We start from the raw sequence: 24,796 nt of genomic DNA on the forward strand, positions 1-24,796 counted from the left end.
TTTTTCACCAAGATTATGATAGACATAATAGAGACGAATACAAATTGAAAACAAAAAATATAACATAAATCAAAAATTGTTCAAAATTGTATAAACAATATAATCCGTTCAAAAAAAACTTCGTCAGGTTGAAAATATTAAAAACAAAAAAAATCAAGAAAACTGTTCACATTAAGATATCCAAACAAAGACAAAGAATTTCGATTCAAATTAGCAAAGAATTACGATGTTCTATTGTTAAAAGATAGATGAACAAATCTAGATTCGTATAAAACGTTGTCAGTCAAAAAATATTTGTCATAAAAAAAATTGAAAAAAAATCTTTCGGCTGTTGGGAAAACACAGCCTTAACGTGTGAAATATAGTTTCTCTTAAATTCCGCTAGTGTTGTTGCACGTTTAATATGTGTTGGTATCGAGTTGAAAACGTTTAGTCTTTCAAAATATAGAGACTTTTGTGAAGCACATGTTAAGAAAAGTGGTGTTCTTATTTCATTCGCGTTTCTAGTATTATATCTATGAAAGTCACTTCCTCTTTCAACTCGATCACACAAATGTCGAGGCAGCAAACCGTTAACTACTTTAAAAATGACCACCATAGTTAAATAAACAATTTTTTGCTTAACAGATAACCATTGCAAAGCGTCCAGCATCAAATACGAGGAAGTGAACCTGTTGCATTGTAAAATCAAACGCATTATTTTATTCTGCAAGCGCTGTAATCTCGATTGGCCAAAAACAAAATGGAAGAACAAAAGTCCAGATGAAGAGAGATGATTGATTTGTATAGCTGTATTTTACTGCAAATAGTTAAATCGTTTCTTAGTCGACACAAGATTCCATACTTCTTGGCAATTTTCTTGATGATATTGTCAATGTGAGTATTGAACTTAAATTTATCATCAATAATCACGCCAAGATATTTAATCTCCCGAACGCGAACAATGGTCTCATCATCAATTACAATAGAGACGTTTTCGTTCGTTCGATTTTGCGTGATTATCATGTATTTAGTTATACTTATGTTCAATTTTAATTGCTTATACTTCAACCATCTACTTAAGGAATTCAAATCTCCATTCAAGTGTAAAACGACCTAAGAATGTAGCTGCAATGAATAACACAGTATCATCAGCAAAAAGATTAATATCGCAATATCGTAAAACTCGTCGCATGTCATTGATGTACATAATAAATAAAATGGGCCCTAATACACTTCCCTGAGGTACTCCAAGATTATTCCCTACGGAACTGGAAATTGAATAATTAAAAATAGTCCGTTGGGTTCACAAATAGCTTTCAAACCATTTATATGCAATACTCGTAATTCCAAAGTGCTTAATCGTGTTCAACAACAAGGGCCTAGAAATTGTCTCGAAAGCGCGCTTTAGATCCAAGAAAACAGCAATAATCGTGTCTTTATCTTCTAGTTTTTCGTTCCATTTTGCTAACACCAAGTTCAATGCGGTTTCACAGGAATGGCCTTCCCGATATCCGGATTGTTCTGGTATTAGCAAAGAATTACGATTCAAATTAGCAAAGAACTACGATGTTCTATTGTTAAAATATAGATGAACAAATCTAGATCAACATGTAAAAAGGATCTATCTTCTTTGATCGATTCTCTTCATCTACATTCTCTTTCATTATTAACTCAGCAGTAACAGGATTTCCTGATGTGTTCGACGACAAGGAGTGTGAAAGGGGACCTCGTTTATTAAACTATATGGCAAAACTGGAGCAAAATCTGTCTGAAAGGCCGTGGTTATCGAAAGAGAAAAACGGTGAAGAGCATCGATCAAAGAAGATAGACCCTTTTGACATGTTGATCTAGAAATAATGATATAATCGATACTAAAAATGTTCTTTGTTTTATTTTTACGGAGCTCGAAAAAACGTTTTAAATTTGTGTCTCTAGACTAGAATGCCCTTTAAACATTCAGTGACCATGCCACGTGGATATTATCTATACACCTCTTCCTACCTTCTGAAGTTGTCCACGTGGTATGTGGACAGCCCCCAACAAGGTTTCGGCACTATACCTTCGTGAACACGAATAAGTGAACTTTGGTAGAATGAATGAATCAATAAGAGTATATTTTTTCGTGCACAAACATTGGCGTGGCATAGAATGCTGTGACAGCATCTTCGGTACGAATAGGATTCAAAGGAAAATCAGACTTGAAGCATATTTATTCTGAGAGAGCATAACTTTCCGCTGGGCGCAGATATTTACTCAAACATTTTTCTGCTCTCGTCTCGTTTTGCGATTCATTCATTTCAGTGAGTCTCCGAACGCCGACCGTGAAGGGTGATTCGTGCGTTGGTTCGCCGTTTGTAATCGTAACGCGGTATGCTTCTTTATCTTTTTCGTTTCTTTTTTCTCCAGATCAATCACTCTGTGGTTTCGATGTGTGACTCGCGGCAAGCAGCGTTCACAATACGCGCGGATTCCATTAGTGTTTTATCAAGTGGTTTGCGTGTTTATTGAAGTCACACAGTGCCACTACTCTGAGTGCCGATTCCAGCTCGCGGAATCAAGTGTGTAGTGAACTTGCGTACTAAGTACACACGTGGAACCACTTCTTCACGCGCGATAAGTGTGAATACGACAAGAATTATTGGGCGGTCACCGCATACTCCGGCTGGGACTTCAGTGAATGTCACGTGGAGTGGTTCATTAATTCGAACGCGGGTGTGGGTGTGTGACTGATAAAATTATACACAAGTTGTTCTGATGCTGTGTTTATTCTTGCATGGAATTATGTAATTATTGTTCTCCCGCGAGATATAACCAGTTCCGTGATAATAGGCGGCCACCAACAGAGGGAAGAATATGCAAAGAGTTGACATACATCGCGAATGGCAATCTTTCATGATCTGATGTCTGTGTTGGATTGTTGACATACATTTGTGCAACCGTTTTTTTTTGTGTGTCTCGTTTGTGTATCGTTATCGATAGTGTTTATTTTACAATTTGAGTTCGAACGCACTGGATTTAAGACCTTCGTAGTCGGTGTATGTAACGATTAGGCCGCACCCGATGTTGGCAGTTCATTGATGATTTTCTATGCTCGTTCATAAATCATAAGTGTGAGTCGAAGTGCAGAGCCATCAAGCTGAAATCCAGAAATCTATCGACTCTGGTTCGATTTGATTTTATTAACATGATATCATCAGCTTAAGCTTGAGGATCATCATAGAACTGACAACATCATTTAATAGAAAATTGTAAAAGAAATTAAAATTGAAATTCCATTTTTTGTTCAGAGATCGTGTGTGTTGTGAGTGTATTGTTTATATTTAATGCCAAGAAGTGAATCTTATTGAGTGTGCAAGTAGCAACAATAGCAAAAATGTGCCAAATATCACAAAAATAGCACATCGAAATATTGTGAGCATTTCAATTGAATTATTCGCCGAATAGTGAACGAAAATTTGAGCAACACGATGAAGTGCTGTATCTGTCCGATGCCACTTGTGGCCGCTCTGACGGTGATATCGATTTCCGCCGTTCTGTGCTTCAACTTTGAAACGCGACTTCCCATCGTCAAATACGGAATGACCAACACCTATTTTGGATACTCAGTAGCTGCCCATACCGAAAGGCTGCGCAACGGGGACAAGAAAAGCTGGTAAGTTTATCCACGCGAGTATAGTTTTATTATCTTTCCGCGCCACAACACGCACATATTTTTACTATCTCGGGGGGAGACCGACGATAGCAACGCGATATCGAATGTCCAAATATTGTTCCGAGCGTATCGGTGTCGATAGGCGTCAAACTGGTACATTCCAACAGGTTAGAGGGATGAGTGGCACAAGTTCGAAGATACGCGTGTTTCAGTGGGTGTTAAAAGAATTTTCTTTGGTAAGAATGTTCTCTGACCTAAACGGTATTTGAGCCGGAAGCTCAACTCTATCAGATCACTCGGTCATTAGCAACCATATTTTGTGACCTACATTATGTCTTCACTTGGGTAAATCCATTCGTTTGCTCATGGCTTGACCTTCAATGTAAAAGCGCGTTTTCATTTGTTGTCTTACATTCTCCGATTTACAAACATCCAATTAAGGTGCTGCCCCACGGCGCATGAAATTTATGATATAGTTCCCTATAACATAGACGTAATAGTCATAGTTCTATGAGATTTCGGAAACAATTTTTAGAAAGTTTGAGCTATGACATAATAGAACCTATGCAGTAAAAAACTATCGTTTAGTACTATGGCCTGGAGTTTTTTGATGTACACACGAGTAATTTTTGTTTCTGTGTATTGTTTGGTTGACAGCCATAAATAATTCAACCTATTTTTGTGAGTGTCATCACAGAAATACTTTCATCAGAACATAAACATGAACATAAATCGTAAACAAAAGAAGAAAAAAAAATGGGTGAGTTATATCTATGATATAACCGCAAGATTGACGTGGGACTATCTTAGCGTAGCAATCATTTGTTTGTATTGACTACATTTTTGATTGAATGAAACAATTCCCGAATTCAATTGAATTCAATATATTTGCTTTGTGAGTAAAAAGATTGTACAATTCCATATAAGGTCAATTCATGCATTGTGATAGATTGTGTTCTTCGTTACAAGTAAATTTAATGACAGTCCTTTTACGTTTGGTATGATGCCTAGGACAAAACATGTGAACGGAAGAATTATCAAACAATTATTTTATTTAACGTTTCCTTCTGAAGTTTGCAAGTCTCAAGTGTACGTATTTCTCGAACCGCGAATTTGCTTGATTTGATGAACTTCAGGCACTCAGTTTCGATTTTGACATGTACGTCGAACGCATATTGTTTAATCAATAGGTGTCAATCGCAGCAATTGGTTATCAACATCTTGCCTAATCATCAAATGGTATTGGTAGGAATTCAGTGAGCAGAAGATATGAAAGAATATCCTTCAATGCAATCTTGAATAACCGAGCCAAAGCGTGGAGTTCGTACCCGCTTTTGTAATCCGTGTTAGGAAAATACTTTTCGGAGTGCAAAAAAAAACATGCGAGTGCAGAAGTACCCCCGGAAGACTGTTTTAAGAAAACATATTCTAGTTTGCACAAAGGCAAGCGAGTACAAAAGTACTCGCAGTTTGCATTTATTTACTGAGCCGATTTCCCCAGACATCTTGGTTTTGAAGTCTGTGTTAGGCAGAAACATTTCAGTCGGAACAAAAATGCCCCCGACTTGCATGAATTTGCAATGCCAATTTCCTCAGACACATTGGTTCTAAAGTCTGTGTTGGGGAAACACATTTCAGTCGAAACAACAAACAAACCCCGACTTTCATGTATTTGCAATGCCGATTTCCCCACGCTCCATGGATTTGAAGTCTGTGTTAGGGAAAAGCATTTCAGTCGGAACAAAAATGCCCCCGACTTACATGTATTTGGAATGCCAATTTCCCCATGTTCCTTGGATTTGAATTCTGTGTTAGCGAAACACATTTCAGTCAGAACAAAAACACCCCCGACTTGCATGTATTTGCAATGCCAGTTTCCCTAAGCTCCATGTATTTGAAGTCTGTTTTAGGGAAACACATTTCAGTCGCAACGAAAACATCCCCGACTTTCATGTATTTGCAATACCGATCTCTCCAACGCTGCTTGGTTTTGAAGTCTGTGTTAGGGAACACATTTCGGTGAGAACAAAAATCCCCATACTTTCATGTATTTGCAATGCCAAGGCTGTTTGGTTTTGATGGCTGTGTTAGGGAAATCGTAGATCGGGCCAATCAAAATGAGGCAGTTAGGGCGTTTAGATAACGCTTAACATTTTACATCTTTCCGATCCAGTAAGGAATGTTCGAGTTATAAGCATTCGGAATCTTTCATTTTTTCCTGCATGTTCTGTGTTTATGTTATCATTTTACCTCCCATATACTCCGGTTAGACGTAGTCCCACGTCAAAATCGCGGAAGTTCTTACGTACATACTTCTCAAAAGACAAATTCAGAAAACCCGCTGATTCTGGGTGAGAACATGGAATACTCGGCGTGAGTTTTTTGGAGTTGAGAAAAATCTTCTCAAAGAACTGGGCGACGAAGATCCGGAATTCTATCGCAATTTCCTCAGAATGACGAAGCATGATTTCCAGTATATTCTAGAAAACTTCTGCACCTGTAGTTGGAGTGGGAGGCTGATTCCTATGATTAAAGTATTCTTCGAGTCCTATTAACACTTTTTCCATGTGATACCGACTATTACCATAATGGGTACACTTATTACGAAACTCCAGGAACATAATGGGTACATGGAAGTGGCATTTTCAATCATGTTTTTTATACAATTCAGTCAATTAAATCAGTGAAAATATTCAAAAACAGAGTTCAAACTGCTAGAAAAAGTATACTTTTGCATACTTTTGAACTGAAATAGAGTATTTATTCGCCAATTTCTGCAAGTCGGTGACATATGTCCTCCATAATTGGTACACTTATCCTATATTTGAATCAGAATGACGAAGCATGATTTCCAGTATATTCATTGATTCAGGGGAGTTTTGAAGACTTTCGAAAAGTCTAGTAATAATGTTCTGTTGGTAACATCAATCATTGCTCTTTCAGCACTAAAACAGTTTAAACACAAATATTTCAATTTAATCACTGTGAGACTGATATTTCGAGAAGAACTGAAAAGCGATTTGAATATTTCTTTTGATATTATATAGGTTGCTATCGATTCTGTCCTAGTGATGGTTTAAAAATAAAAAACGAGAGCAAAAAATCTTGCTAAGACATCATACTGATCGACTTATGCTGTACAAACAAACGAGTTAACACTTAAAAAAATTAAATTGATAACTCATTTTGCCAACAAACTGAGCACTCAATTGGATATCTGTTAAGCACAAAATAAATCTCCTTCTTGGTGTTGTTATATGCTACGTAATTGAAAATCGAAATTTCTCAACACGTTCTATGGTTAAATCCGAAATAAAGGTGTTTACCAGTCAAATTCTCCCGATCACGATTTTCCTCGGACGAGAAACTGTAGTGCAGAATAATATATCAATTTGGATATATACAACTCGCTGCCACCAGCACCGCTCTTTCCACCATTACGCACTTTAGTACACTCTCCTAAAATCAGTTAAGTTCATTGAACATTAAAAAAAGTAATCGATTTTATATTTTTTAGTAATGATTTTACCTGAAAACTGCTTTTTTTGTGCCCCTTTGCGCAAACGGTCGGGGTTTGTAGGATCCGAAAGAACGGGATGCTGCTCCCACAATTCAACCAATCGGATCTTCTGCTCCCGGTCCATCACCAAAACGCGCAAAATTAATAATATGTTGTCAGAACAACAAACAACAGTGCTGCCAAAGCGCGGGAGATTGAACTGTCAGATAGCTATGACATAGAAACTATGAACTATTCCGTCATGACGGAATAGTTGATAGTTAGCAGCTATGACATGAAAACTAGTACAAGAGTGTTCACACGATAAAATTATTTTCTACATGTTATAGCTAAAAACTATTACTTGCAAGTCATAACTATTAACTATCACCTCATAGTTTTGATGTTTCTACGATGTTATACATTAGTTTCCAATCACATAGCTCGCTATATACTAGAAATAGCGTCCGTGGGACATCACATTAAGTAGTTTTCTTCCACCTCGTGCAATGAGTATCGGGATTTTTGCAGACCTTGCTGGTTTACAAAATAATCTGAATGAAATTGAGTTCTAATTACGCTTCATAAACTTATTGATCCAGTTCTCCAGTTTTCACCTTCAATTTCTCATCTGCAGACCTAATTTTGAGCAATATTAGATGGAAAAAAATATTTCAATTATATCCAATCAATTTTACCGTATGTCGTTAACGCTCTAGCTACGGTTCTCTAGACACTTTCCTATATATAGTTATTTTATAAACCGATATGTTATTTTAATTTTCAAAAAAGCACCTTTTATCAACCTCTCGTTCGTTTATATTTTGATATCTCCGATATCCCAGCGTATTCATTTTATGGCAGGCCGGTCGTAAGCAGAGACAATTTTCAGTGCAGACGCCATTACTTGTTCGCAAATCTGCCATCTGCTATAATTGTTTCCTCGACTATTTCTCTAACCCAGCTTTTTCGGGTCTGGTCATCTACCATACACATCCGATCTCCATTCTTCGACCTTTTCTCAGAAAACCACTTGGTGGGTTTATTAATCGATGGCAAATATCCCTTGTACACCCAAAATTAGTTTTCAGCAAATTTTTTGGCATCCTGATTTATAACATTAAATGAGCATAAAAATAACAAAAAATGTGCTGCCTACCCATACTAGTACAGCATTTGTATAAAATATATGCCATAGCAATATAAGAGCAAAATGAGACCCTATCGGTAGTCCGCGAAGGCTCTTCATCCGGAAGCTGATTTCTATCGCGTTTATGGATAGCTTCGGCAACTCTTCTACAGTCCTAACCGAACAAAGCAAAAGTAGTGAGTAGCAAAAGCAACTCTTCTTCCGTCCTGACCGAACCGAGCTGATATTTCTATGAACTTTCTTTTCCTGAAATCAGCAAATTTATACTACGCGATTCCCTCTCTACACGCGTTATATCGGCCTTCCATTCGATGGTTAATCTTTCATTCCCTCTATTTCGGCAAACGAATTTAGAATCATAGTTACAGAGCCGACTTCGTCCAAGAACGCCAAGGTATTCACAAATCTTTTTCCACAATATAACGTTACGGAAATCACACGGAATAGGATTGTGCTGGTACATCGGAAATGTGCGTTGATTACTACTGTGATGGGGGTTTATTTCATTTTTACCATTTACAGTTCAGAATTTTTTGTTCTCTTAGTTTACGTTCGCTTATTAAGCGATCGATCGTGAGTTCAAAACTCAGGGCCCTCATTGACCATCTTTGTGTTGTTACAGAATAGCTACGTCCACGCAACAATCATCAGCGATGGAGATCGATCCACGGTCGAAATAAGATCGATTCATCTATACAACTGCTCTGCTCGGCAAGACACGTCGGGCTGCTGTTCTATAAATAACTCAACAATGATCAATCAACTGTCTCCACTGTCCGGTCTAACTGGATAATGGAAGAACAGAAGGAAAACTCTTACGCCTAAATGGCTACTGTGTAAATGTGTACCATATGTAATGGTATAGAAGGGAATACTCTAACGCCGAAAATGGCAACTGTGTAATGTGCTAATTATAGATATGATAAACATGTGATATGTACACGATTAAAATTCGGCTCTGTTGCAGCTAAAATGCTAATAAGTCTAAAATAAACAAAAGGGATAAAAAAAATAACTTACCTTAACCTAATCTAAACCTAAAGAAAGCAGAACCAGTAGACCCAATTTATTCCAGCAGAACTTAATCGATCTCAGCAGATGTTCAGAAATCCTTTGATTTTTATGTTTGAACTTTTCTTTATAATTCCACCGTACTTCTCGAATTCCATCTTTGTGCGTTATCAGATCATCATTGCCAGTCTTACCAAAATTATTCACATTAAATGTAATTGAATCGTTTGTTTGAGAAACTCCATAAACGTCATTTTTATCAAAATTCATTTTTCGGTAGATTTTGAGTCCTTGAGAGTATCTACATCGACTATTAAAATTTCAGAAAAAGTTACTTCTACGAACTTCTTCAAATTGGGGATACAAGTATTCGTTTGTTTGAGAAACCCAAAACTCCATGGTTCTAAAGCACAAAGAACACTAATCTGAGTGGCAGGCAAAGTCCCGTAGTACTGATCAAGTACTTTTCATATGCCGGGTGGCGCATAAGTCACGCTACCGATCGCGCTGCAACTATTGAGCGTGTTGGTTCCTAAGCGGTCAACTTTGTATCGTTTTTTATTCTAGAATGAAAATTTTGTATCGTGAGATTTTTTTTATACGATTTTTTTTTTGTGCAAATCAGTAGCGTGACTTATGCGCCACCCTGTATTATGTAATGGAAAAATTATTTTAAAATATTCTCTATCTTCCTTCACAACGTATTTTTGTATTCCTTATACATTAAAAGTAAAACAAACAACACTCAACGCTCCCCAACGCACCCTCCCTCCCTTCTCCTTCCTCCTTCAATGCAGAGCATAACTTATAAACAGCCCCATTCTTAGTTGGTATAGGCATTATAAACATTTAAAGTACATAAAATTGAATTGAATCACTTCAAAACCGCTAAATAGGGGGTCTCCGTAGCCACATTGGTTGCGCGTTCGCTTAGTAAGCGATCGATCGTGAGTTCAAAACTCAGGGCCCTCATTGACCATCTTTGTGTTGTTACAGAATAGCTACGTCCACGCAACAATCATCAGCGATGGAGATCGATCCACGGTCGAAATAAGATCGATTCATCCATACAACTGCTCTGCTCGGCAAGACACGTCGGGCTGCTGTTCTATAAATAACTTAACAATGATCAATCAACTGTCTCCGCTGTCCGGTCTAACTGGATAATGGAAGAACAGAAGGAAAACTCTTACGCCTAAATGGCTACTGTGTAAATGTGTACCATATGTAATGGTATAGAAGGGAATACTCTAATGCCGAAAATGGCAACTGTGTAATGTGCTAATTATAGATATGATAAACATGTGATATGTACACGATTAAAATTCGGCTCTGTTGCAGCTAAAATGCTAATGAGTCTAAAATAAACAAAAGGGATAAAAAAATAACTTACCTTAACCTAATCTAAACCTAAAGAAAGCAGAACCAGTAGACCCAATTTATTCCAGCAGAACTTAATCGATCTCAGCAGATGTTCAGAAATCCTTTGATTTTTATGTTTGAACTTTTCTTTATAATTCCACCGTACTTCTCCATTTTTCCATCTTTGTGCGTTATCAGATCATCATTGCCAGACTTACCAAAATTATTCACATTAAATGTAATTAAATCGTATGTTTGAGAAACTCCATAAACGTAATTTTTATCAAAATTCATTTTTCGGTAGATTTTGAGTCCTTGAGAGTATCTACATCGACTATTAAAATTTCAGAAAAAGTTAGTTCTACGAACTTCTTCAAATTGGGATACAAGTATTCGTTTGTTTGAGAAACCCATAACTCCATGGTTCTAAAGCACAAAGAACACTAATCTGAGTGGCAGGCAAAGTCCCGTGGTACTGATCAAGTACTTTTCATATGCCGGGTGGCGCATAAGTCACGCTACCGATCGCGCTGCAACTATTGAGCGTGTTGGTTCCTAAGCGGTCAACTTTGTATCGTTTTTTATTCTAGAATGAAAATTTTGTATCGTGAGATTTTTTTTTATACGAATTTTTTTTTGTGCAAATCAGTAGCGTGACTTATGCGCCACCCTGTATTATGTAATGCAAAAAGTATTTTAAAATATTCTCTATCTTCCTTCACAACGTATTTTTGTATTCCTTATACATTCAAAGTAAAACAAACAATACTCAACGCTCCCCAACGCACCCTCCCTCCCTTCTCCTTCCTCCTTCAATGCAGAGCATAACTTATAAACAGCCGCATTCTTAGTTAGTATAAACATTATGAACATTTAAAGTACATAAAATTGAATTGAATCACTTCAAAACCGCTAAATACACCACTGATTTCTCGTTTGTTTGAGAAACTCCCTAAGTCCACCAACTTTGAAGCGTTATATTAAGAGCTTAACCTGTATTGATGAAGTAGTGGCCCCAAATAATATGTTTTGGGTCTAATAATCGGACACATACCAACAAATTGGAGGACCAGGTCAAAATTTTGAGAAAAACAGTTTTTAGTCGTTTTCTCGCGAAAGCGTCAAGTGGATTTATGGGGTTTCTCAAACAAACGATTCAATTGCTTCTATTGTAAGCCAGAGTGCAGCTTCCGACGCTGGACAATTCCCTTTGCAATCGAGGTTTAGTAATTATCACATTTTCAAGGCGGTAAAATATATTCTCACTAGTATTTAAACTGGGATCCGCTTCTAAGCTTCTAGCAATGACCAGTCATTTTCTGGCATTTCTCGATAAATGTCTAATGTTAGGGTTATCTATATACACTCGACAAAAAATTAGAGGAACAGAGTGCGAAGTCGGAAATTTTAAGTGATTTTTGACATGCTGTAACTTCGCGAGAAATGCAAAAAAGTTACGAATCGTTCGTTTCGAGAGTCGTTTAGGATTCTCTACTTCTGGTACGATTTGCGATCAAATGCTTCTCTAATTTACTCTTAACATTGAAAAATTGACTTGAAAAAACGGCTGATCGTATCAATATGAAATGTTTAGAAAATACATTAGGCTAGAAATTTGTCTGCAAACATTACAACTCACTGCGATATTTGCAGAATTACAGTGGATTGTTCAAAGCACTATAAAAATCCTGTTTTTGGCACTTTGTTGAAATCGATGTAAAAAGTTTCAATACATTTTTTTGCCAAAGTAACAAATTATCCTTGTGCAGAATTCATTGGAGTGCCTTTCGCTGCTGCCTTTCGATTTGCGGTGCGATAGTTTACTGAATAATTCATCATCTAAAACGAAGGGGTAATTCTTCATTCAAACTGAAATATCTCTTTATGGAAAGACCCTACAGGAACATTCTAGGAACAAAAAATGGAGGGTGATAAGGTTAATTGGATTTGCTGTTGAACAGGTTGGCAAAAACTTCTGTTAGTCCAATAAATGTTTGAAAAAACAGAGAAAAATCGTTTTTTTATTTCTTCCAGATATTGTTGCTCACTACACCTACATACACGCAGATAAAAATATGTACGTAAAATATTCTAACACCTGAAAGCTGTAGCTTAAAAATGATGTAGGGGAACCGCCGATAATACCAACAGTGGGGGTAGTATGAACAGGTGGTTGATTTGTATAGTTACTTTTTGAAATTCAAATTTCTGTTAATGAGAACACCTTCTACATATTATTCTATAATATTTAAGCAATGAATACTGATCAAAAGTGGAAAAGTGGAAAGTGGAAATTGTAAAGGGTCAATTAGAAGATCAATCAATGAACATTTCTGCGATTGGACCGATGAACGTTCGTTTAGTAAGAAAACGTGAATGTTCGAAGGTATTGATAACAAATAATCAATGTTGGGCGGGATGAAGTTTGCCGGGTCGGCTAGTTTAGTATGAATCCATCGATGTGTTGATTGGAATCGCGGTTGTGCGTATATAATGTTTCTTATAAAAAGACTTTCGGATTTGTTTTCAACATCTTCCAATCGTAATCCACCCTTAAACGTTGGCAGGTATAATTCATTTTTTGCTACACTATAAAAGTATCCTTTCCACATAAATTTATTGCACAAATTTATATTTCATGCAATGTGTTTGTTTGCCGGTGGAAATATTTGAGCAATACACCATTACTTAGAAAGAATGTAAATATTCAAGATAACAACTTTTTGAACATTTTGAACAAGGTTAAATTTTTTCACCTTATGTTCAGTACCACCGGTGTAGACCGGTGCCCCATACATCTCTCTACTCGTATAATTCATTTTATGGCAGGCCAGTCGTGAGCAGAGACAATTCTCAGTGTAGCCAACACTTGTCATTGAAAGCAGGACCTGCATAAACTTTTGTGTGTCCAATAGCCACTATCTATCGGCAAGCGACCTTGGAATCACTTGTCACTGAGCTTACCTATATTAGGGCGTGAATCCTGGCTTATACCTGTTGTTAAGACATGCTTTCGTTTATCAGTAGGGTGACCGTTGTTTGCACATTTTTTATGCAAAGAACAAAACGGAAAGTAAAACCAAAGTAACAGGCAGACAGAGCAAACACACGTACCCGGTGCTTCCGAACCTTTGTTTCAATTCGTTATGTTTTAAGGGCGTTAACACGAGCACTCAATTCATGTGAGAAGTAACATTTTGGTTATAACACACGAAAATGAGTGATGTGTCGCGTGAAAACTTGATATTCCTTAACGTTTAGATAGGGTAAAGTTCGAAAGACGCCCTCTCAAAAAGGCGTCATCTTATCAACAAAATTCATATCCAATCGTCTCGATTTAGAAGCTTCAGTCAGATTCATCGACTAGGTCATTTGAGTCCGGAAGAAGGACGCTCTGTTGCACTTTACCCTACCCAGAAGACGCGCCATCAAACTTTTGAGTGTAAATGGAAACGTATAACCGAGACGGGGAACAAACAAAAACCCCGAAACGACGAAGGTCGACAGCATTGAACGTTGAACGAACGAGCTTTTTTGGCCACATTTTACCATATACAGAGTAAAACGCATACGCTCGTTAACCTATGCTCATTTTCCATTCACAGTTAGTCAGTTTTATGGGCCCAATCAATTAATGCTCACGTTTCGCTCAATTGCCGGGACGTGTCCAAAAGTCGCTCTGAAATAGGATATGGAAAAAAATTGAACTCGATCGGTAGTCCGTCTGACTGAGGCCTGAGCGCATATTTTCTGTTTGTGGTGCAGATTTTTAATGCAAACCACCAGGATGATCGAACTGCTGTGAGCCAGCAACGAGCCAGCAGATTTGGGCAACGACTGTGGAGTTCCCGGGAATAGTAGATATTTGCCCATTTATCTAGTTATAGCGTGGCTGGCTGACAGTTTTCGTACGGATTATTTATTTAGAGTCATGATGTGTCGTGCGGGTTTCCATCAGATCCATTTGTCACCCTTTCATTGGGAGAGCCATTTGGTTTGACTGGATAAATGTAACGACAATTTGATAACTGGAGATTTATCAACGAGAGTGTCGGGCATTTGTAGTACGATTTGTCAGATTGTGAAATGCCAGCAATGAAATGAGTTGAGTTAAATGCTTGAAATATGTTAATCCAATGGGGTGTGTGAATATGATTCAGCTGTTTTATTCATTTAAAGTATGCTCCATCAGCAACTACAATCTTTGCTCATTTGTTGAGTAATTTATGAATTTCTCGCATAAGAAAGTCCTAGTCTTCTGAAGGAATACAAGTATCTGCTGAAATAGGATGCTTTCGTAAGAAGTACCACGATTTTCACTTTACTGTGTGCTTTACTGCGATTTTTACTTTACTGTGTTTCCATGGCATACTTGACGGTTTTAAAGGGTGTGTCACATCAAATTGCATTACGGAAAAAACGCTGTAGAAATTCGTCCAGTAGACCGATCCTTTTGAAAAATTTGGACAGTAAAATAAAAACTATTAAACAACTTTTGGCATTTTCTTTTTATTCATACTTCGAGCCCAAGCCCGTATGCTCGCACCTTCCTCTTTATCCCGTCCATAAGGTTCTGTACAACGTCAGGTTGTAGTTATTTTTTAACAGAAATCTATTTTCTCTTGAAGTCCGCCTCCGATTTGACAACTTTTGGGTTCTTCCGGAGGGCCTGCTTCATAATCGCCCAATATTTCTCTATTGGGCGAAGCTCCGGCGCGTTGGGCGGGTTCATTTCCTTTGGCACGAAGGTGACCCCGTTGGCTTCGTACCACTCCAACACGTCCTTTGAATAGTGGCACGAAGCGAGATCCGGCCAGAAGATGGTCGGGCCCTCGTGCTGCTTCAATAGTGGTAGTAAGCGCTTCTGTAGGCACTCCTTAAGGTAAACCTGCCCGTTTACCGTGCCGGTCATCACGAAGGGGGCGCTCCGCTTTCCGCAAGAGCAGATCGCTTGCCACACCATGTACTTTTTGGCAAACTTGGATAGTTTCTGCTTGCGAATCTCCTCCGGAACGCTGAATTTGTCCTCTGCGAAGAAGAACAACAGGCCCGGCAGCTGACGAAAGTCCGCTTTGACGTAGGTTTCATCGTTCATTACCAGGCTTCGTCAGCATTTCGGTGTACAGCTTCCGGGCTCGCGTCTTCCCCACCATGTTTTGCCTTTCGTCGTGGTTAGGAGCCTTCTGAACCTTGTATGTACGCAGGCCCTCCCGCTGCTTGGTCCGCTGGACGAATGAAGTTGACAAATTCAGCTTATTGGCGACATCCCGGACCGAACTTCTCGGATCACGTCTAAACTGCTTAACTACGCGCTTGTGATCTTTTTTACTGACGGAGTATCCATTTTTGCCGTTCTTCACCTTCAGGTCGATGGTTAGGTTCTCGAAGTATCGTTTTAGTACTCTGCTGACCGTGGATTGGACGATTCCCAGCATCTTACCGATGTCCCGATGTGACAACTCCGGATTCTCGAAATGAGTGCACAGGATTAATTCACGACGCTCTTTTTCGTTCGACGACATTTTTCCAAATTTACGAAAAATTGACAGTGAAGCATGGCCAACGTGATCTATACACTCTTATCTGATTATAAGCGATAGCTGAAGATATAATTCCTAAAAATTAAATTTCTACAGCGTTTTTTCCGTGATGCAATTTGATGTGACACACCCTTTATTCGTAAGCACCATGGCAGCAACGTTGTATGCCGTGACAATACAGTAGAATAAATCAACAACGATTTCAAAAAAAAAAAATATTAAAAATTTGAACATTGAAATTGAAGGTTCTTCAGGAAGTAGAGTGTAGTATAAATTAGAAGAAAAAAAATTCTTCGTGTTTCTGAAATGTTTAATTCCACCAAACACAGAGCAAGACTTTGGCACCGTGGATATTCGACATCGGCGTTGATGTTACTGTTGTGCCGTTCAAGCAACATTTCGAACATTCTAAGTCACTATTCACGTTGTCGAGTCAATCTCTGTTTGCATTGGACACGAATATCAATCGAGTAATATCTCTAAATCTTCGTCTTTAAACTTTTTCGATTGAACCGAACCTGGATATTCCAAACCATTCCCTACAAAGGGGCCCTATCCGATGGTGCAGAGTCTCCATTAACTTCCACAAGCATTCGATGCGCTCCAGCTGAACTATTCTTCCAACGGAATCAGGAAATCAAAACGTCTCGCAAATGGTGCTTATTTGCAACGAGACTCCACATTTTAACGCAGTAAAAATTGAACCTTTTGTGCAAAACTCAAAGACTCGTTAACAATATTCGGTTGACAGATGTCGACACTTCACGATTCAACAAAAATCAAGTGTCGCCGTCCGGTATTTATACCCAATAAAAACGCCTAGGATAATAATATCTTTCAAGTTTGTTAGCTTCTAAAATATTACTTTATTCCACTTATTTCAATGTTTTACATCTTCCTGCTGCACTAAATTTTCTTATATTCCAACCCGAACAATAAAATCGTTATAAATTGCGTTAGTTTTGAATAAGAGTCATTGTTTTTTTTTCATCAAATATGATTACATATCATCTCCTGAAATATTCCGGGTTATGTATCCCATTTATTTATTTAAGGCTCATTAGCACTTTAGCTTTTAACAGAGCCGAATTTTAATCGTGTACATGTCACATGGTTATCATACCTATAATTAGCACATTACACAGTTGCTGTTCGCCAGTATTCCTTCTATACCATTACATATGGTACATTCACACAGTAGCCATTTTTAGGCGTAAGAGTATTCTTTCTGTTCTTCCATTATCCAGTTGGACCACCGGACAGCGGAGACAGTTGATTGATCATTGTTGAGTTATTTATAGAACAGCAGCCCGATGTGTCTTGCAGAGCAGAGCAGTTGTATGGATGAATCGATCTTATTTCGACCGTGGATCGATCTCCATCGCTGATGATTGTTGCGTGGACGTAGCTATTCTGTAACAACACAAAGATGGTCAATGAAGGTCCTGAGTTTTGAACTCACGATCGATCGCTTACTAAGCGAACGCGCAACCAATGTGGCTACGGAGACCCCATTCCGGGTTATGTTCCTATCACCTTGTATGTAAACGTTTGAACTAAACGTTTCGATTTATGCAGATAAAAGCGAAGGGCTTTTTCAATAAATACACTGCATTATTCTTTTACGCGACTGATACGTGCGCGCAAAAAAATCGCGTTATTTCGAGAGAATCACGTGAAAAAAGATTGTCCCATCACCGGTGCGCGCTCGTGACAACCACACTCGCACACGCTCTCGCAGAATTTCTTTGCCTCTCTTTCTCCTCCCAACGAAGCGACGATAGACTGTGTCGATTCGCGTAATTTAAAAAAAAACTCATGTTAAAAAATCGCGTAATTTCGAGAGAATCGCTTTAAAAATACGAAAGAGTCTCATAGTGAGCCAAAATGAAAATCTCCGATAAATTGCGTATACTCAAGCGATCCAATCCCAATGAAATCCACCCGGACTGGACACTAACAGTCTACGAAGCTTCCATGCGTCAACTCGCTAGCAAAAGCATCGTTATAAACATCCGATCTGGCGAAATAAGGCTGGGGAAAACTTATCCAAAGCAGCGCCGAATCACTCAGAAAAACTCAAGTATGTTCAAAGGAGATATGGAGCCAAGAAACGAGGTACTCAAACACCAAAAACCCAGGCAATAGAAGTCTTCACAGATCAGTGACTCCAACCAATGTTTCCCCGCGAAGATCCTCCGAAAAAACAAGAAGCTTGACAATCTGAGTGTTCCTGGCCCAAGCGGTACAAACTCAACGACTATAGCAAACAAGTTAGGAACTTCGATTATGCCAAGTGAACAAGGTGATCTTTCCCTATCACTTCAGATCCAAAACGAACACGGACACTGAAACTAGCAAAAAATTATAAGAGGTTGTGTTCAAGACACGCATTTTTGACGTAGAACTACGCTGTAGTTTAATTCAAGTCTCTTGTTTATAACTGCGGATATTATTTTCTAATTCTACGAAAATTTTGTAATAACCATTCTACCAGTTTGGTCACCTTTGAATGTTTTGCTAATTGTAAGCGAAACCAAATCACATACAAAATTCCAGAACGACATTTACTTTCTTTGTGACTAAATAAACGCAATAAATCGAAATAAATCTGTTGATCTCAACAACCTCGAAAAGAGTAGCACTGCTTCATTATGATCAAGATTAGCGCAAATGCAATCCTAGTTGAAAGCGACTGGCACGCGAGACCATATAAATTAATAACCTAATATAACTTATTGAATAATTCGGTATTCCCCAAATATTTTTTTGATACACAACCTTAACACCTGCTTCACCATAGCGTTAGTTCAATCCATTGAAACAAACAATGTTAACTGCTTGGAATTTGCCTCAGCAGAGATTCATTACTAATACCTTAGCGTAAATATTTCCCTCCCGTTATCACCCCTTCTTGTTTATATGTATCATGATGACTGCATAATTTGCAACACCAAACAATCGTCAATCATAACATAAAAAATTGGGCGATTGTTGCATCGTTACACGGCCAATGTACACGGGACCAGATACAAATGGGGTTTCAACATAGCGAAGATGCACTATTTTTACGTACGGGTAATAAAGCACGCACGTATGCACACAAATATCCATATAGCGGTGGCTTGAAGCAACTAAATATTCACACACTTATCTCCGTTTTGCGCTCTTTTTTTTAAAAAAAGCCCTTTCTGTTAATATTACCAGTCTAGATTAGCTTAGCTGTCATCCTTTGTGGAGTGAGTTTTCCTACCGTCATACGAAACCAAGTCAGTGACAAAATTCCAGAACATTTATTTTCTTGGTGAGCTGACAATAGCCTAGCTTGATGATTCCCCACACAATTGTGTAGCTCTGAACCTTAATGCAATGGCGTCAGTTTGATGCAATTATTGCAATGCCAGAGACATCAGCGAGTGAGTAATTTGGTCGCGTCCACAGCTCAATTCGAAACGAAGACATGTGGTGACGCAAAACGAGAAAGAACAAGCGATATTCATTGCTTTGAATGCAGAACGATACTGAAAGTTTGCCTTCCTTCTTTGCTTGAGACTTTAAACTCCTTTAGTTCATTCGTCTCTAACCTTCAAAAAGGCCCTTGGAAAACTTCACTTCATCCATCATATTACTCCTCCACCCCCATTGCCTTGAGAAAGGCATTCGATCACAAAGGTAGAATACTAGGTATTCAAAAAGGTTCATGTAAGTTGTTTTACGATGACCAGCATAACTCCTCAAGAGCTGCTGTCTTAGTCTTAGCAAACATTAAATGCTTTCCTATTACGGGGATTTTGGCAGTTTGAAATCGTTAGGTATGGAAAGGGGAAGGAAGCTCTTATCGGTTCATGAATTTTGAAAAGATTCTCTTTGGTATATCCTTTTAGTATCATCCACTTATGTTGCCGTGTTGAACGGACGAGCAAATTTTTTCACCTCAGAATACATTCGCAAAATATGCACGGAAGAAGTATAGAACAGAGCTTGTACTTCTCAGAAATACTTCCAAATATCCATTCCTTGTGACTTGATTCAGATGCAATATCGTAAAGACGATTAGTAATCCAACGCTGGTCCTGCGTCAACCTTGCGGTTGTATCACAGATATAACCCATCCCTAGTTTTGGAATTTGAAACACAGAAGGTGTAATGAAGAACTGATGTACTTCATTCAGGTTATAATTTTTCGACTTATATTTGACTTAAACAAACTGAATTGTTGTTAATTTAAGTTATACGTTGCATTGAATCCATTCGTTCCCATTTTTTTGAACAAGTGTTGTACATGTATTTGCATATCATAGGGCGCACAACTTAGCTTGCACAGCATAATTTGTATTTTTAGGCGTTATTGGTATTTATTCAAAGAAAAAAAAATTGTAAGGAGTTGTATCTAGGACACGACCGCATATTTTCGACGTAGAACTACGCAATTATATTATGCAATCCACTTGTTTACGACTTCGAATATTATTTTAGAATGCATGGAAATTTTTGTAATAGATTATGTTCTTCGTTACAATTAAATTTGATGAACTCCTTTTACGTTTGACACCAAAATATGTGAACGGAAGAATTGTCAAACGATCAAACGGTTCTCAAACCGCGAAAGTTCATTCACCTCTAGTATATGAAATGACGATTTTCCCTGGCTTCTCAGTTTAAAAGTACGTTTTAGGGAAATATATTCCGGTCTGCACAACGACAAGCGAGTGCAAAAGTACTCAACACTAGAGACGTCGGTTAATCGTTCGATTATTTCAAATAATCGAATATCTGCAATTTTATCCGAGTAATTTTGTATCGAATAATGAAAAATCAAAATATGAATACATCGAATAATTATCACAGTAATCGCGATTAATGAAAAAGGAAACAATTTTTTTCAAAAAATACAGTGCAAAATTTAAACTTTGTCGAAATTCATCGATTATGCTAAACCACTTACGGTTGAAGCATAAAAATAATTCCCTGATGGTGGAGGAGACTGGGGAGAAGAATTCAGCGTCTGCAGGAGTAAATAGCGGAATAGACGGATGTGATCTAATCTCCCGTACTAAAGTGGTAGTATTCAAATTCAGAGTGCCAAGGAAAATACTAGTGGTCAATGATTCTACAAAAATACTTCTTTTGAACTAGTAGTTATAGGGACCAAGTAGAAATTTTAAAAATTAAATTAAATAAATCTGCTATTTCAACAACATTCGAAGAACAGGTAGTTTTGAACACAAAAAATTGTATGTTGGTGCAATTAAAATATTTTGCATCATTTGCATGATGTGCTCTTTTTTCAATCGCCCGCAAAAAAATCACGAAATGGTAAATTTATCAATCTACTGAATTACCATTCAAAAACTACTATTCTGCATATTCTGCATAATTTTTTTTTATTATAAATGTCTGTTCATCTCGATTACAAGAAATAAATATTCGCTCGATTAATCGAATTCTGAAAGACAATTATTCGAATGAATCGATTATTTGGCCCCACGATTAATCGATAATCGAATAAACGAAAAATTTAGACATCTCTACTTAACACCAAAAAATACACCCGACTTGCATGTATATTTGCAGGTACATTAATTTTGAAGTTCGTGTTAGGGAAACACAATTCAGTGGGCAAAAAATACCCCCGACTTACATCTTTTTACAAAACGGATTCCCCCAGGCACATTGATTTAGAAGTCTGTGTTAGGGAAACACAGCTTGGTGGAAACAAAAATACCCCCGACTTGCATGTATATTCGCAGAGCGTATTTCCTCAGGTACATCGATTTTGAAGTCTGTGTTGGGGAAACCGTAAATCGGGCCAATCAAAACTTGACAGTTAAGGCGTTTAAATAACGCTTGACATTTTACAGTTATTCAATTGTTCATCTCATGGAAAATAATATTTTATTAATTGCGATAGACGCGTATTTCCTATCAATTGATGCAAACATCTTTCCGATCGGTTAAGAAATGTTAGAGTTATAAGCATTCGAAATATGGGTAGGATTAGCACACCAATCCGCAGAATAAATGTATGGGAAAAAGGTTCTTCCAGTTTTTCTGAATTGAAACCGTTTAGAGATTAGCGAATTGTAATGTATAGCATATCAAACAAATCTTAGAGAATTTCCGATTCGATTGGTATGCAAATCATGAGAATTCGTTCACAGTGAAAGTAGTTATCAACGTTAACTTTATTTCATAAAAACGTGACCTGTATTCTGACTTGGCACCCTTCCTGAAAGGCGTCAAAATATATTTGAATAAAAAAACTCCAGAAAATATTTAGTTCTAATTGTCATACAGCCACCTTATTGATTCTTGGTCTGTCAGACGTATGCGCCATTATAGGAGGAAAACGCGGTTGAAATGTTAAATTCATGAAATTGCTGTATCTATATAATTTACAAGAATCGCTCTAATAATAAAAACTACTCACAGATCGAAAATAGATAAATAACTCAATGGATCGGAAATTAACCGTGAAGTCTCTATAAAATGACCCTCTTGAGAGCATATGCGTATGCATGTGGCTGCGCCTGCATGATAATTTCAAACATTTTCCCCCTGGAATCAAAACTTTCAATTGTTTATTCGGCAGCCGGCGTTCGCTTCCGAGTGGACAAACGTGGACGGGATGAAAAATTACATCCATCAGAAACGACTCGCTCGCAGTGGGCGATGGACATGACCTAAACAATAAGGGAATTAACACAATTTCAGCACATCTGCTACCTATGGTCCTCTGTGCCCTGAACTGCTTTTCCGAGGCGACGTGCGAAACATGATGCATAGAGAACAATTTAATCTTTGATCTCAGGAGTCTGATGCTGGGACAGACAACAGAGTGCGCTGCTTCCTCTCTGCTGCTCTCTGCACATTTTATTTAGTCTTTACCATATACCCATTTTATATTTACCTTCCTCCTCGCACCGACAGTACCGACCAAAACTACCTGATGATCCTCTCCAAGCGTGGAGAGAAGGTTGAGAGACAGAAAAAAAACAACAAGAAACCAGAAACCACTTGGCGCATACAGAGACACCTTTTTCATACACACCTTTGTGGCCGTAATCTCAAGTGTGTATAGTAATTTCCAGGGGAGAACTCTGTTGAACTTGAAAGATATGAAAACAGATGAAGATCATAAAAACAGAGTGATTCGTAGAGGAGAGTAAAGAAGGTGCAAACAAAACAACAGTGCCCAACACACTCAGCATGCCATGGTGTGCCTCCTCTGCGCTCAATACTACCAGGCTTTCCAAGCGCTCGTAGCTTGATGTGCTCATCGGAGGACGCGATGTAGTTGAGATTCAGCTTCTCAAGTCCGTCTCACTTAATGTTCCCCTCAGCGTTTGTTGTACAATCGAGTGACTGTTTTGATAGGCAACTCGTGGTTCTATTTTTTTTCTTATCAGAAGAATTCAAATACAAGAATATATAATACGCTAGTGTAAACATGAACTTCGTTCCGGGGTTTGAGAAAGGGTTAATAAAACAGACACGAAGATGGGAAGTTGTTTTCAGTTCTTCAATAAGAATGTTGAAAACTATATTGCTTCGTTCATAATTTTATAACACTTCCTTCAATATCTCAAAGTGCCCTCTCCATTATTCTATAAATACCAAATTATATATTTACAAATCTCGCTGAAAAACTAACTAAACTAAAAAATTCTTGTATGTTTCGAAGAGAATCGACTTTTTCTTTCCATTCTGTTGAAATATATACCGGGAATTTGTAATTTTAAATCTTCCCGCTTAACATTTTACATTTTTTAATTTTTTAGAGTTGCTACTACAGACAGTAGTTTTATTGCCAATTTCGAGCGCGATATGTCATTTGGTTTGTTTACAGCGTCATTAGGAACAGGTTAACTTTTTTTCGACTTTTTTTAGATATGATGTTGTCCATTCGGAATTCCTTCCGGGGTTCAAACGACCAAGAAAGAGACCTTTGCGTTATGAGGCGTTTGAGACAGAAAATTCGTTTCAAGCAGCAAGATTTGTGAAAGGATAACTTATGGATTTTTGACCAAAAACTAGAAGTGGGTTATATCTTTGATATAACCGCAAGGTGGACGTAGTACTAACGTTGACTTAGCAATCAACAAGTAACAAGCACATAAATCTTAGACGTTTCATTTTTCGAATAAAGTGATTAACATACCGCTTCGTTTAGCCGGAAAAGAATTATTAACGCTCAAATGGGGAATCGATTCCTCCTCGGAAACACCCAGCGCAAATAGTACCCACTACCCAAGCCCCGACAATTGGAATCATCGTTGATCCGGAGCAGGGTCTAACATTTTCGAAGACGAATCATGAAAATAGAATCTCCTGTGTGGAAGACCTCGTCGTGCGACAATACACAGGACCTGGACAGCTACAGAACGCTGGTGAAAGAGGCGGGATTGTGCTGGGGTGATTCCAAAATGCTTGATTTCTTGCGTCCCGGTTGATGAAGATTCAACTTTGTTTTGTGATGCGAGTAACTAGAGGCGACGGAGTAGTTTTTTTTATCATCTGTGGATGGTGAAGTTTTTACGATACGAGATCTTCGATTTCTCGAAGCAGCAGTCGCTATGGTCAAGTTGCAGGGTCAAGTA

At 38.0% G+C, this 24,796-nt stretch overlaps 1 protein-coding gene across 6 annotated transcripts in view; it reads left to right on the forward strand.

Moving 5' to 3' along the window:
* Positions 1-2,264: 2,264 nt before the first annotated feature.
* LOC129763426 (integrin alpha-PS1) overlaps positions 2,265-24,796 on the forward strand; it is a 108,591-nt gene continuing 86,059 nt past the window's right edge. For 2 of the 6 annotated variants that reach the window (XM_055762492.1, XM_055762528.1), the window contains exons 1-2: positions 2,265-2,350; positions 3,270-3,634. In XM_055762492.1, the coding sequence (XP_055618467.1) occupies positions 3,450-3,634 (185 nt within the window). In that variant the 5' untranslated portion in view covers positions 2,265-2,350; positions 3,270-3,449. Of the gene's footprint in view, positions 2,351-2,568; positions 2,766-2,832; positions 3,018-3,074; positions 3,093-3,269; positions 3,635-24,796 lie in introns of those variants that run through there. The other 4 variants (XM_055762515.1, XM_055762499.1, XM_055762507.1 and 1 more) reach the window with 4 other exon arrangements.

The sequence above is a fragment of the Toxorhynchites rutilus genome, chromosome 1 (assembly GCF_029784135.1).
Source record: "Toxorhynchites rutilus septentrionalis strain SRP chromosome 1, ASM2978413v1, whole genome shotgun sequence".
NCBI lineage: Eukaryota > Metazoa > Arthropoda > Insecta > Diptera > Culicidae > Toxorhynchites > Toxorhynchites rutilus.